The sequence below is a fragment of the Ailuropoda melanoleuca genome, chromosome 9 (genome assembly GCF_002007445.2).
Source record: "Ailuropoda melanoleuca isolate Jingjing chromosome 9, ASM200744v2, whole genome shotgun sequence".
NCBI classification, from domain to species: Eukaryota; Metazoa; Chordata; class Mammalia; order Carnivora; family Ursidae; genus Ailuropoda; species Ailuropoda melanoleuca.
Window position 1 is genome coordinate 17,639,495 of NC_048226.1, and position 12,155 is coordinate 17,651,649.

A 12,155-nucleotide genomic window follows, 5' to 3' on the forward strand; every position below is an offset into this window, starting at 1 on the left:
GTAGGGGAAGAAAGGGATAAAGAAAAGGGGGGTAATCAGAAGGGGGAATGAAACATGAGAGACTATGGACTATGAGAAACAAACTGAAGACTTCAGAGGGGAGGGGGTGGGGGAATGGGATAGACTGGTGATGGGTAGTAAGGAGGGCACGTATTGCATGGTGCACTGGGTGTTATACGCAACTAATGAAGCATCGAACTTTACATCGGAATCCGGGGATGTACACTATGGTGACTAACATAATATAATAAAAAAATCATTAAGAAAATGGTATTTTTATATTCATTACATTCTTAAAAATGGTATGATACAATGCCAGGATTTGGAGACACAGTATCACAATCAATAATAAAAGTATAAAACTTTTTAATGACAAATATTATGTAAACAAAGTTAATATGTAAGTGGGAAATTTGATAAAGTATTTGTAAAACATAGTTAATATACCTAAGGGGATTTTATTAGATAAGTGAAAAAAGTCACAAAATATGAAAATGATCAAAAGATAGGCAGTATAGAGAAAGCAAATCCCAAATGACAACAAATATAAAAAAAAGATATCTAACCATTACTAGTTAGGAAATCCATATTAAAGAAATGAGATTTTTATTTTACATCTATCATACTAGGAAAACAGTTGAAACATTTATATGAAAAAAAATTATTAAAGAGTACCTTAGTATACCATTTGACCTAGAGGCATATCCACAAGGTGTGGTTGAATGAGTAAAATAAAGAGTATTGATGGAGTCACTGTTTTGTGAAATGCTGACAAAATCCTATATGTATGTATACATGTATACGTGAATATGGTTATATGATCTTGTGCAAAAATGTGGAATGAAAGATATTAAGTTGAAAACACTGGTTAAGGGGTTTATGTTGGTGCAGGGGAAAGTAGGGAGGCAAGCATAAAACACTATTTCCATATATATGCATTTGTATAAAATTATTTGTGTATTTATATTGTAAGGATCTTTTAAAAAAGATTAAATAATGATAAGATTCATTTTTACAAGGTGAGGAAATGAACCATTAGGCATATGTAGTGTGAAAAGTGTTCCACAAGGAGGGAAAATAACAAAGTTCTTAAGGAGGAAAGTAGCTGTTGGTTAAGGAAGATGCACACAAATACACAAACACATCAATGATGGATATAAAGGAGAGTGATGGGATATAACTTCTGACAGAGAGCTTGAGGCCACATAATTTAGTTTACTTAATGAGTTTGGATATTACTTTTAGTGCAGTAAAAACTCTAAACTTCTACTTAAACAATTTGATTTATGTTTCAAAAATATCACTTGGTCATTCAAAGGATACAAGTATAATCATTTGAAGGGGCACATGCACCTCAGTGAGGGAAGAAAGGACATGAGAATAGACAGTAACAACGTGGTGAGGTAAATGGATTGGAGGACTGGATAAAGGTTAAAGAATTTCTGGAGAGATAATACAAAATAGGAAAGCTAGATAGGCAAAATGGAATACATGAAATTGAGATTTTGGAGGTGATGTGATTATTATTGATAGCAGAGTTAAAGGTGTGACAGTAGGAGTGGGTGCTTGACATGTGGTGGAAGTGGATCATTTGGAGGTTGGGGAATGCTTTTGCAGCATTTTTTTTTTTTTTTAACTCGGATACTGAAGTTACCAGAGATAAGAGTAGGGATAGAAAGAGAAGTACTAGGTGACAGTTATCAGTATATGAAGGAGTCACTTGGTGCCCGTCAAGGAGAATTATTGGCTGGTATAAATTTCATGCTGTGAGCTTCAAAATACATGGGGCTTTTGAGGGGGAAGGAAGGAAAAATAACTTGTAAGATAGAATAGGGAGCAAAAAGGACTGACTTACTTTTTAGGTCTTGAGTATAGTGGGTGCAATATTTAAAACAAACCAACAAAAATTGGTCTCTATTTGAGAGGATTTCAGGTGACACGTTTCAGTTGGAAACTGGAGGAAATATTCAGAGAAGAATCTGAGGACATTGGGGAGTTTGTTGACCCTAGACTGTGAGTTTTACTCTGGATGATAAGGGGCCAGCAGTCAGCTGTCTCCTCTGGTTCTTTGCCTTCTGCAGCAGATTGGCAGCCAGGGATAAAGGAGAGCCTCCTCAAGAGAGTGTTCTGTCAGGAGTTACAAGTTAAATGTAGGACTGTAGTCTAGTGGCAGATGGGGAGTAAGAGGCTCATGTGGAATGTGAGGCTAGGAATCTTTTACACCTTTGGAATCTGACTCAGTATTAAAGGAGGACTCGGGACACCTGGGTGGCTCAGTCGGTCAAGCGTCTGCCTTCAGCTCAGGTCATGATCCCGGGGTCCTGGGATCGAGTCCCGCATCAGGTTCCCTGCTCAGCGGGAGCCTGCTTCTCCCTCTGCCTGCAGCTGCCCCTGCTTGTGCTCTGTCTCTTGGACAAATAAATAAATAAAATGTTTAAAAAAGAGAGAGAGAACAGATTCCAAAAGAAAGAAAGGCTTTCTTATTTAAAAAAAATAAAATAAAGGAGGACTCATCTTTAGGTAGCCTGTATTCAAGTACTACTAATGCTTTTACTAAAAATATACCTTTTTTTCCCTTTGATTGTTTAGGTTACTTTTACAAAGAGAAAGTTTGGATTAATGAAGAAAGCCTATGAACTTAGTGTGCTCTGTGACTGTGAAATAGCACTCATCATTTTCAACAGCTCTAACAAGCTGTTTCAGTATGCCAGCACTGACATGGACAAAGTTCTTCTCAAGTACACAGAGTATAATGAACCTCATGAAAGCAGAACCAACTCGGATATTGTTGAGGTAACACATATATCTAGTAATGCCTGAATTGCAGATATAATTAAATATTCCATTTCATAACTTTTAACTGACAGATTGTTTCACATTCAAATTATTAATCAGTTTTATATATATATAAAATATATAAATATATTTAAAATATTTTATATTATATATAATTTATTTTTTTCCGAATCATTTCTTGAGATGATGTAATTATTGTTATTTTATATATATATTTTTTCCTCTGAATCATTTGTTAGAAGGATCTGATTATTGCTATGTAATGACCCACTTATGCTATAAACATATCCTGTTTATTGAGACAAAATAAACTAGGCTATTTTACTATGTACAGTAGTATAATACAACATTTTATCTATGATTGTTTTGTATGAGTTTTGAAGTTAGTATTATAAGAAACTATCACTTGGGTTAGTATGAAGTTACAGTTTTAATATGTCTTAATCATTTCATTATGTCAGTGACTACCCACAATTTTAAACGCTTATGAAATGGAAGAAAATGACATAAATAATATTTCTATTTTGTGAATAGTACATTAGTTGTGGGGGGGAGAGCCTTCACTTTTTTTTTTTTCCCTTATCTGCTGCCCTTCAGTATTTCTCATAATTCTGCCAACCTAATTAAAGTGAAAATAAAGAAAAGGAATTTTTTGGAATTATTTCCATCTTACTCAGAAATAGTGTTTTAAAGCAAAACCTTCAAAAAGGAGAATCTGTATGCTTTCCACTTTAATTCTCTTCTGCTATAAAATATTTTTCTAAAAGATAATTTTCCATTCATATTTCTAATGGCATTTTAAATTAGCTTAACACTTTTTTTCCTTTACATTTAGAGATTTTTGTTTCATTTTTATTCAAAAGAGGGAATTTTTTTCCCTACTACTTCAAAAGATAGATACTTTGGCTTAGTTTTTGTAATATTAGAAAACTATTTCAGTAAATTAAGGATTTCTTTGGTGAAAATACTAAAACCATGTGAAACGATGGAGAACTAACTACAAAGGAAGAAATGAAGTCCTAATGTAGATTTTATTTGAGTAAAATAAAGATAAAGATTCTTTATTTTATTGTGTAGGAATCTAATGTACCTGCCTCCACTGATTAAATTTCCCCTATACCGTATTACTCTACTGCAACCATTCCTTTTTGGACAGTAATTGATTTAGTTCGTTATTGCAAAAAAATCTGCTACTTATAATTAAAAAAACCACTTCTGTTACTTTTTAGCAGTTAATCAGCTGTTTACAGTGAGAAGTAAAAGCATCTTACAACTTACAGCTACAACTCATCTCTGTTGCTTGTTCTCCACAATTTTATTTAAATGGCTCATTGCTATGAGCATCCCCTGAAATGTGTATGAAGCTTTTGATTTTGCTTTTGTTGATCACTTCAGTTAAATGACATGGTTACATCTTAGCCGAACCCCTTAATGCAGTTATGATTATATCAATTTTAAGTTACTTTATATTTGTGGTGTATCTTATCACTTATGTGCAGTACAAATTAGACTCCTTCCCTATTATATACCGTAATGCATTTTGAATCATGATTTTGTAAATTATGGGATCATTATTTGGGTAATCTTTATCAGAGACTTCATGACTGGATTCCCTTGAAATGGAGAGTATCCCTGGTGTGTTTAATATAAAATGACATCTTATTTTAAAAATCTCTGTATCTTACGAAACGCTCCACTGCCTAAGTCAAAGAAATAGAGTTGACTTTAATAATGCCAACAAATAGATATTGAAGCTAGTTTCATCGTAGAAGGCAGCCACCTCCTTAACCCTAACTACTCTGCTCTTTCATTGCAGCAGTTGTTGTTCTTGGCCCCTGGAAGTTGAGGGTACTTCGCACAGCCTAAAGCTTACTTCCTTAGAGAATATGAAGAATATAGTCTGAGTTAATCCTCACAGAATTTTCAAACTACCTCTGTCTTCATCTCTGTTGTGGTCAGCAATCAAAGTGTAAGAGAGTAAATCCCAAACATGTTTCAGCAGTCTCCTATATTACAGTTTACTTTAGTGTGAAGGAAAACTTTGGCAGGTCAATTATCAATTGGGATTTTGATGTTTTTCTTTTTAATTGAATTTCTTAGATGCAAGTGAACATGAATATTAACAATAGTTCTTTATGGAGTTCTGAATTATATAAATACAATGGATAGAAGACACATTGGCTTATAAGGAATCAGTTTGTTGGTAGGCTAAATTATAAGGCTGAATTTACCTTGTATGTCAAGCTTACTGAATTAACTAACCTTTATTATAAAACAATAGTAGTTATCCTAGACATTCTTTCTTCCACATATAAAAGTAATGCAACTGCAGCCTCACTAGTGAAGTGAATATATCTGAGTTCCTTTTATCACTGGTGGTGATAGCTTATACTGATGCAGCTACAAAGATTGTTGTGAACCAAACTGAGATTATAGGACAAGAGTAATGACAAATACATATGGAGCTTCCTATGGGCCAGGAACTTCCAAGGACTTTACAAATATCTCATTTAAAGATATTTTTAGAATACCATTGTAAGTATTTTTTTCATATAGTTTTTCATATAATTTCCTTTCAAACAGTTGAAATAATTGGGAACACACTTTTGTCCATTTGTTCATTTAACAGAAATATTCGAGGGCCTCCTGTGTACCATGGACTCTGCAAAGTGGTGTTATTTAGTGATTCCTAATTCAGGCCCCAGGACTATTCTTTCTACCCATAGTTTTGTAAACGAGCGAGATACACTTGTACCAACTGAAGATGTTCTGTCTGTAAACTTCTAACAAGAACATCTTCTAACAAGATGTTCTATCGTAATGTTCTGGATGGCTGAAAAAGCCATCTCCTATGACTGAGTTCATCAGCAGTAAATGGAAGCATAAACAAGTATAAGTGACCCACTTTAGTGTTTCCTGATGCAATATGGTCGACAGTGAGACTAACTGAAAACTTTGATAACAACTTTCGTAAGACCTCTAACCTGAATTCACCTATTTCCTATTGCATGTAAGTTAGTCTTTAAGTCAGTAGGATTTTACTTTCCCCATATTACTAAAAAGCCACACTTGCAAGGATGTGCATGTATTAGGCCTATGAAATTAGATCTAGTATGTTCTATGGGAGCACAGTGGAATGACTATATTAAAAGTAGTTGGTATTTGAATATTATGATGATAAACATATAAAGGAAGATATGGTACTCACATTTTATCTACCTTTTGATTTTAATCTCAAATGTTAGAAACCCATCTACAGAATGGTGTTTATCTTTCCTGGCCCTTGTTTCATATTACTTATATTTTAAAACTACTTTCTTAAAATTTTAATCAATTTTAACAATTATAGTCGGTAAAAATATTTCTGTATGGCTTTTTAAAAAAACATTTACATATTTTAAATTGCATTTAGATATTTTAAAGTCTGTAGTGTCCTGTGGGATGTATGTATCTCCTACATTGAGAAAGCTAAATAAGTGAAAATGGAAACTTAAACTTTGGTAAATTAGGAGAGTGTCATTAAGATAAACTTTATAAGAGACTTCATAACTGGATTTCTTTATAGTGGAGGGTATTGCTGCTGTGTTAATGGCATCTTATTTGAAAATGCTTATACACTGCTTTTTAGGAGTATATTCCTTACAAAAAATGAGTTTTACTACTTTATTTCTTATATTTCATTAGGAGACATTCTGTAAAGAATGTCATTAGAGATATACATTGTATCTTTCCATGTTATTAAGGATTGATAGCAAAAATATGTGGCTGACTTTGGTAATTTAATTGAAATTTATGAAGACAATGTTATAACCCCCATATTTTCTTTTCAGTAAATTAAGATTTAAAAACTTGTGAACTGTAGTATGCAATTTTATAAGAACATTGGATTTATCTTAGAGTATTAGAAACTAGTAATGAAAATTACCAGTTGGTCACCATTATTCATACACGTGTGTGTATATATACACGTTATGTTTATGCGAAACAAAAGCCTAGGACCAGTAGAAGGCTTCTGCAACAAATCAAGAATTATGCTAAAGCCACGAAGTGAGGATTTAAACAGCTGCTGCTCAGTAAATGCCAGAGATTACTTTTGTATCCACTTTTCTCTTTCTTTCACTTTGCAGGAATATTTGAAATACAATATATTCCTGCGTATAATATTTTAAAAATAGTTATGACTTGGTGATATTGGAGCATATTCAGCAAATAGCTTATGTGGTGATTTGTATCATTGTGCTGTTATTTAAGAATGTAAGAGACTGTGGCCATTTATTGCTTTAGTTAATATTTTGTAAACTGTTCCCAGATAGAGGTATCTTCCTCATGACAGGAATACTGTAGTACTTAAAAAAAAAAAAAATTCCTCTTGCATTATCTCATTTGATCTTCGTATCCAAGGTAAGCTTTTTCAGAAGTGGAGTTTGAGACTCCATTAAATGACTTCCCCAGAGTCATGTAGCAATTTAGTGGCAGAAGGATTAGAACCTGGCCCTTTGACATCATAACCTCCTTTTGCTCCCCAGTTTATTGAATCCACTGGTGCTCCAGAACATTTCACCATAAGTGGATGAGGATTTTATATATAAGTCAGTGATGTATAACATGTAGTAAACATGAATGAGTTTCCCTCAATAATAAACAGAAATGAGTGAGGATAATTGCAGTAAGAATAATGGATGACATTTATCTAGTTGCACATATAACCTGGTACTCTTCCAAGGGCTTTTATTTATTTTATCTGATTGAACTCTGTTATTGTCCCCATTTCATAGATGAGGAATTTGAGACACAGTGATAAATGAAGTAAGATGACAATAATTTGGATTCTAAAGACAAAGAAAATCTGCTTTTTCTGAGTCTTAATCATCCCTACTTGCAGATTACAAAGGAATTTAGAAATTATCAATATCTTAAAAGAGAGGAAGATAGGGAATCAATATAAGATACATCTACCAATTATTAAATAAAAAACAGCTGGTAGTGAAAGTTGACCATGGCAAGAGAATTTGACCATTTTAAAATCCGTGACTCTCGGAGTGTGGTACCCTGCCCAGCAGCAGCAGCGTCACCAGAGAACTTGTTAGAAATCTAAGCTCGTGGGCCCCACATCAGACCTACCGAAGCAGAAACTCCTGAGGGGCGGTCTGAGCAATACTGTACGAACTTGAATTAACTTGTCATAAGTAGAGTGAGACTAAGAGCTTCGAGTTAACGTGCAGTCTCTGGGCAGTGGTTACCCAGCTTCTCAAATATTTTTATTCCCAAGAATATCCTCTGAAGTAATTCTAAGCAGTGAGCAAGCACAAAGTGTAACTTTTAAGACCTGCTAAGAAGCAATTCAAAATAGCATGCCGATTTGGTGTGAATTACAGACTAGGGGACACATGTCTAATGGGTAACCTTTCAGTTCACTTCTACACGGTTGTAAGTGCTTCTTTGAATGTATTTAGGGGGTCTGGTGGGGTGTGTGGACGATGTATTACAGTTCCTTAGTTGAGCAAAACAGAAAGATAAATGACTTTTGTCTCCTGAGATCAGAGAGCCTTTTTGAGCCAATCGGTTTTTTGTTTTGTTTTGTTTTCTCCCCGTGTTGCAGATGAGGAATGGAACAGACAGGGAGTGTTTAAGAGGCTTGCCTAATGTTTTACAGGGCTGCAGTGGAGCGGCAGGGAAAGGGGAAAAATAATGAGACATCTGAAGACAAGACAAAGCTTCCCTCCACCTCCAGCCCCCTGCCCTGCTCTTTTATTCCTAACAGAGCCTGACGCAGCAGGACGGTGATTCACAGGGTGAGGCACGCAATCCTCATGGCCCTCCTCCTCTTCTCACTTGTCCTGCACCATCACCTCACACAGCAATCACCGTAGCTCTTGTGATTTCAGTTTGACTCTTTATTTTTACTATGTATTTGAATATTATTATTTATCATATAATTATTGGTTTTCATGTATCTGCTTTTTAAGGAACTGTACATCTCTGCGTATGATTTTTATTTTCTTGAGGTCAGATTTTTTTCCCATCAGAGATTGATGTTGTTGATATATAAACAGGAGTTCATGCAGGAAAGGGGTGAGCTCTGTCACTTTATAATACAGCTTACATTTCTCTAATGCATTTCTTGTGTTCATCAGTGAATACCTGTATATCCTTTTTATGTCCCTTTGTGTCAGGGATTGAGTGTTTTAGTAGTTACAATCAGATAAGTTGTTCTTTTTCCTCTGGAAGTTGTTTGCTACATTAGCCAAACTTTTGGCCAGTGAGAAAAGGGGTACAGAGGATTGGGGGAGTGGTCAGAGAAAACTTCCTCTAGAGGTGACACCTCATCTTAGTCCTTTAAAGGACAGGGTTGGAGAAAGAAAGAGGTAGAAGAAAGGTGTTCTAGCTCAAAGGGCAGCTTATGTAGAAATTAGGAAATGAGACATAGCACAGTTATTTTATGGAGTTAAAGTCAGCTAAGTATAGCTGTAGCAGTATAGTGTGAGAAGTGGAAATAGCCAAGACCTGGGAAGTAAACCAGATCCCAGAGAGGTGTATAAGGCCCTTGACCTTCTCCAGAAGGCTTGGGTAGCTATTCAAAGAGCTGTGTCTAGGTTTTACTGACTCTCTTGTACTTCCCAGGCAATACATTGGGTTCAAATTTCACTGTAATTTTTTTTGAAAGGGGTTGAAAAAAAAGGGAGGAAGAAAAGGGTAAAAATGTTGACTATAATGCATTATTTTTACATTTTTAATTTATTGTACTGATATTTATCATACCATGTACAAGGCATTGTGCTGGACACTGGGAATAACTGGCCATATTTCTGCTGTTTTCCTAAAAAGTTAATGTGTTGGCTATTAACTTACTACAGAAGTTCCTTTGTTGGCTACATTTCAGTATAGATTCAAGACATTTAGAATCCCAAGATTTTGATGTTTCCCGTCAAATAGTAATCATTCAACATATAAATACTATATTACTATTAGAGCTACAAGCTTATTTAGTGCAAAAGATGCAGGGTACTTACCATGTTTAAGGATATTCTGTGTATGCCTATAAAGTGAGAGAGAGAGAGAGAGATAGAGTATGATACTTCTCTTATAAAGAGGCAGCGAATGCATACATGCAGCAGTTTTTTAAAAGCTGGCCATTCAGGCACATATCTCCTTTTTAAAATTGAGACGGCTTGTATAGTTTTCATATTTATTTTGAAGTTATTTTTGTAGCTCAGTTTGAGAGAAGCTCTAGGGATCTAGAGTCTAAAGAAAGAAAGGTATCTTCCTAGCATAGCTTAGTCATAACCCTAGTTTTAAATTTGCAATTATGCAATCAGTGCTTGACCTGTAAACCATTCCAAGTGGTAGTATGAACTTTTTGTATTTTTGAAAAATAAACATACCTTATAATTTTGTAGGTTTTGTTTGGTGGCTTGATTTATGAATCAAATCAATTTTTGATATGTGCTTTGATACTTGTGTATTCTAAGGATATTCTGTGAAGAATCATATGTGTAGACACATTGATATGTGATTATATTTCTTTACTCAAAGAATATTTCCTATAAGTTCTTAGTTTAATGGATTAGCAGTAAAAGATCAGAAGGTATACTTTTAAGGTAGTTTTTTTAAATGTTAGTGATTCTTGAAACTTGGTAAATAAGCTACAAGTTTGAGTCTTAGAGAATAAACCAAAGCTTGAATTCATATTGGAATTTACCTCTTGTAATTCAATAGGGAATATTACTCTGTCATGCTTTGGTTTTATAGAAATTTTCTTTTCATGTAACTGCTTTGTTCTGTGGTAATTTCTGGGCTTGAGTTGTTATTTCCAAAGTCTCTTGAAAACCTCAAAAATGTTTATGTTCTGCAAAAAAACCTTAGAAAGTATGACTAGTATTTGTACAGGAATTTTAAAAATCAGCTTGCTTTTTCATGCTACCAGTGTTTGTATAAGATTGTTCCATTGTATGATATAACTAAATATTTTTAGTGCTATTTTCCATATTATAGTTGAATTAAGTTTTTAAAAATTGTTCTGTTACTTTACGGTATAAAAAAAATCTATCAGTTATGTTCTATAGGACAGCAGAAAGTAAGGGTTTTAGGTGAGGATATAGGCATTTTGTGAAAGGTGTTAATAATTCTTAAATTCTATTATTTGATACTTCATTCATTGTGATCCAAAGTAAATTTCTGTACTTAGTATTTATAATTAGCATTTCTTCGCTATGCCAATCCGTTATTTGTTGAATATTTATGGTACCTGTTTAATAGGAAAAGAGAGCAGTATTAAAGTTCTGAATCTTGTGGATTTTAAGCATCAGTTAAAATAATGTATGCATAAGCACCTTTTAAAAAGATTTTTTATTTTTAAGTAATCTCTACACCCAACGTGGGACTCAAACTTACAAGCCCAAGATCAAGAGTTGCATGCTCTACCGACTCAGTCAGCCAGGCACCCCACGAAAGCATTTTGAAAACTATTTTATATTAGTTAGGTTGTTTCTGATTCCAAGCAACAAAGACCTGACTGAAACTCGCCTTTAAAATAGGGGTACTTATTGTATAACATAACAAAAAAATGCGGCAGTGTGGTAGAGATTAGGCTCTGCTGTGTTGAAGTGGGCTCCAAGTTTCTGCCTTCTCTCGGGCATAAGCTTTGTCCTGATGCTGGCTGCTGCATGTTGACAGTGGCAGCTCCCGACCTTACATCCGCACACAGCATCAACTATAGCTGCATTATCCAATAGAACTTTTCGTGGTGATGGAAATGTTCTCTGTTTGTGCTGTCCAGTATGGTAGCCATTAATCATATGTAGCTGTTGAGCACTTGAAATATAACTAGTGCAACTGAGAAACCGTATTTTTAACTTTAATTAAGTAACCACATGTGGCTAGTGGCTACCATATTAAGTACCAATATAAAGCATCAGAGATTAGTTGTGTCCTAGAGTTTTCACCATATGTTCTAAAATTAACTGTTATGCTGGCTTAGGCGACGTGCTTCCACGCTCCTCCCTGCAGTACACTAATCACGGTGGTGAGGAGAAGATGGAAAGTGCTGATTGGCTTATTCTAGCTAGATACTCCACCTCTGAGATGTACCATAAAGCTACCTTAATCCAGAAAGTTTGTATTTGGTAGGTGGGGATAGAACTGTAGCTCAGTGAAACAGGACACAGAGCTCAGAAAAAGACCCATACATTCATTGTTAATTGATGTTTGACAAAAATGCTAAGGTAAATCAATGAGAAAAGTAAAGTCTTTTCAATAAACTGTGCTAGAAAAACTGGATATACGTAAGTAAAAATAAACCTTAATATTACTACACATCATACACATTTCTGTGGAATAAAGAGTTTGTATAGATGAGTAAT

At 34.5% G+C, this 12,155-nt stretch overlaps 1 protein-coding gene across 10 annotated transcripts in view; it reads left to right on the forward strand.

The window, feature by feature from the left end:
* MEF2A (myocyte enhancer factor 2A) overlaps positions 1 to 12,155 on the forward strand; it is a 164,018-nt gene that overhangs the window by 98,646 nt on the left and 53,217 nt on the right. For all 10 annotated transcript variants that reach the window (XR_004627723.1, XM_034667939.1, XM_034667933.1 and 7 more), the window contains one exon: positions 2,590 to 2,793. Coding sequence is in view for 9 of the 10 variants with exons in the window: in XM_034667939.1 (XP_034523830.1) it covers positions 2,590 to 2,793 (204 nt within the window). In the remaining variant the exon portion in view is untranslated. The remainder of the gene's footprint in view (positions 1 to 2,589; positions 2,794 to 12,155) is intronic.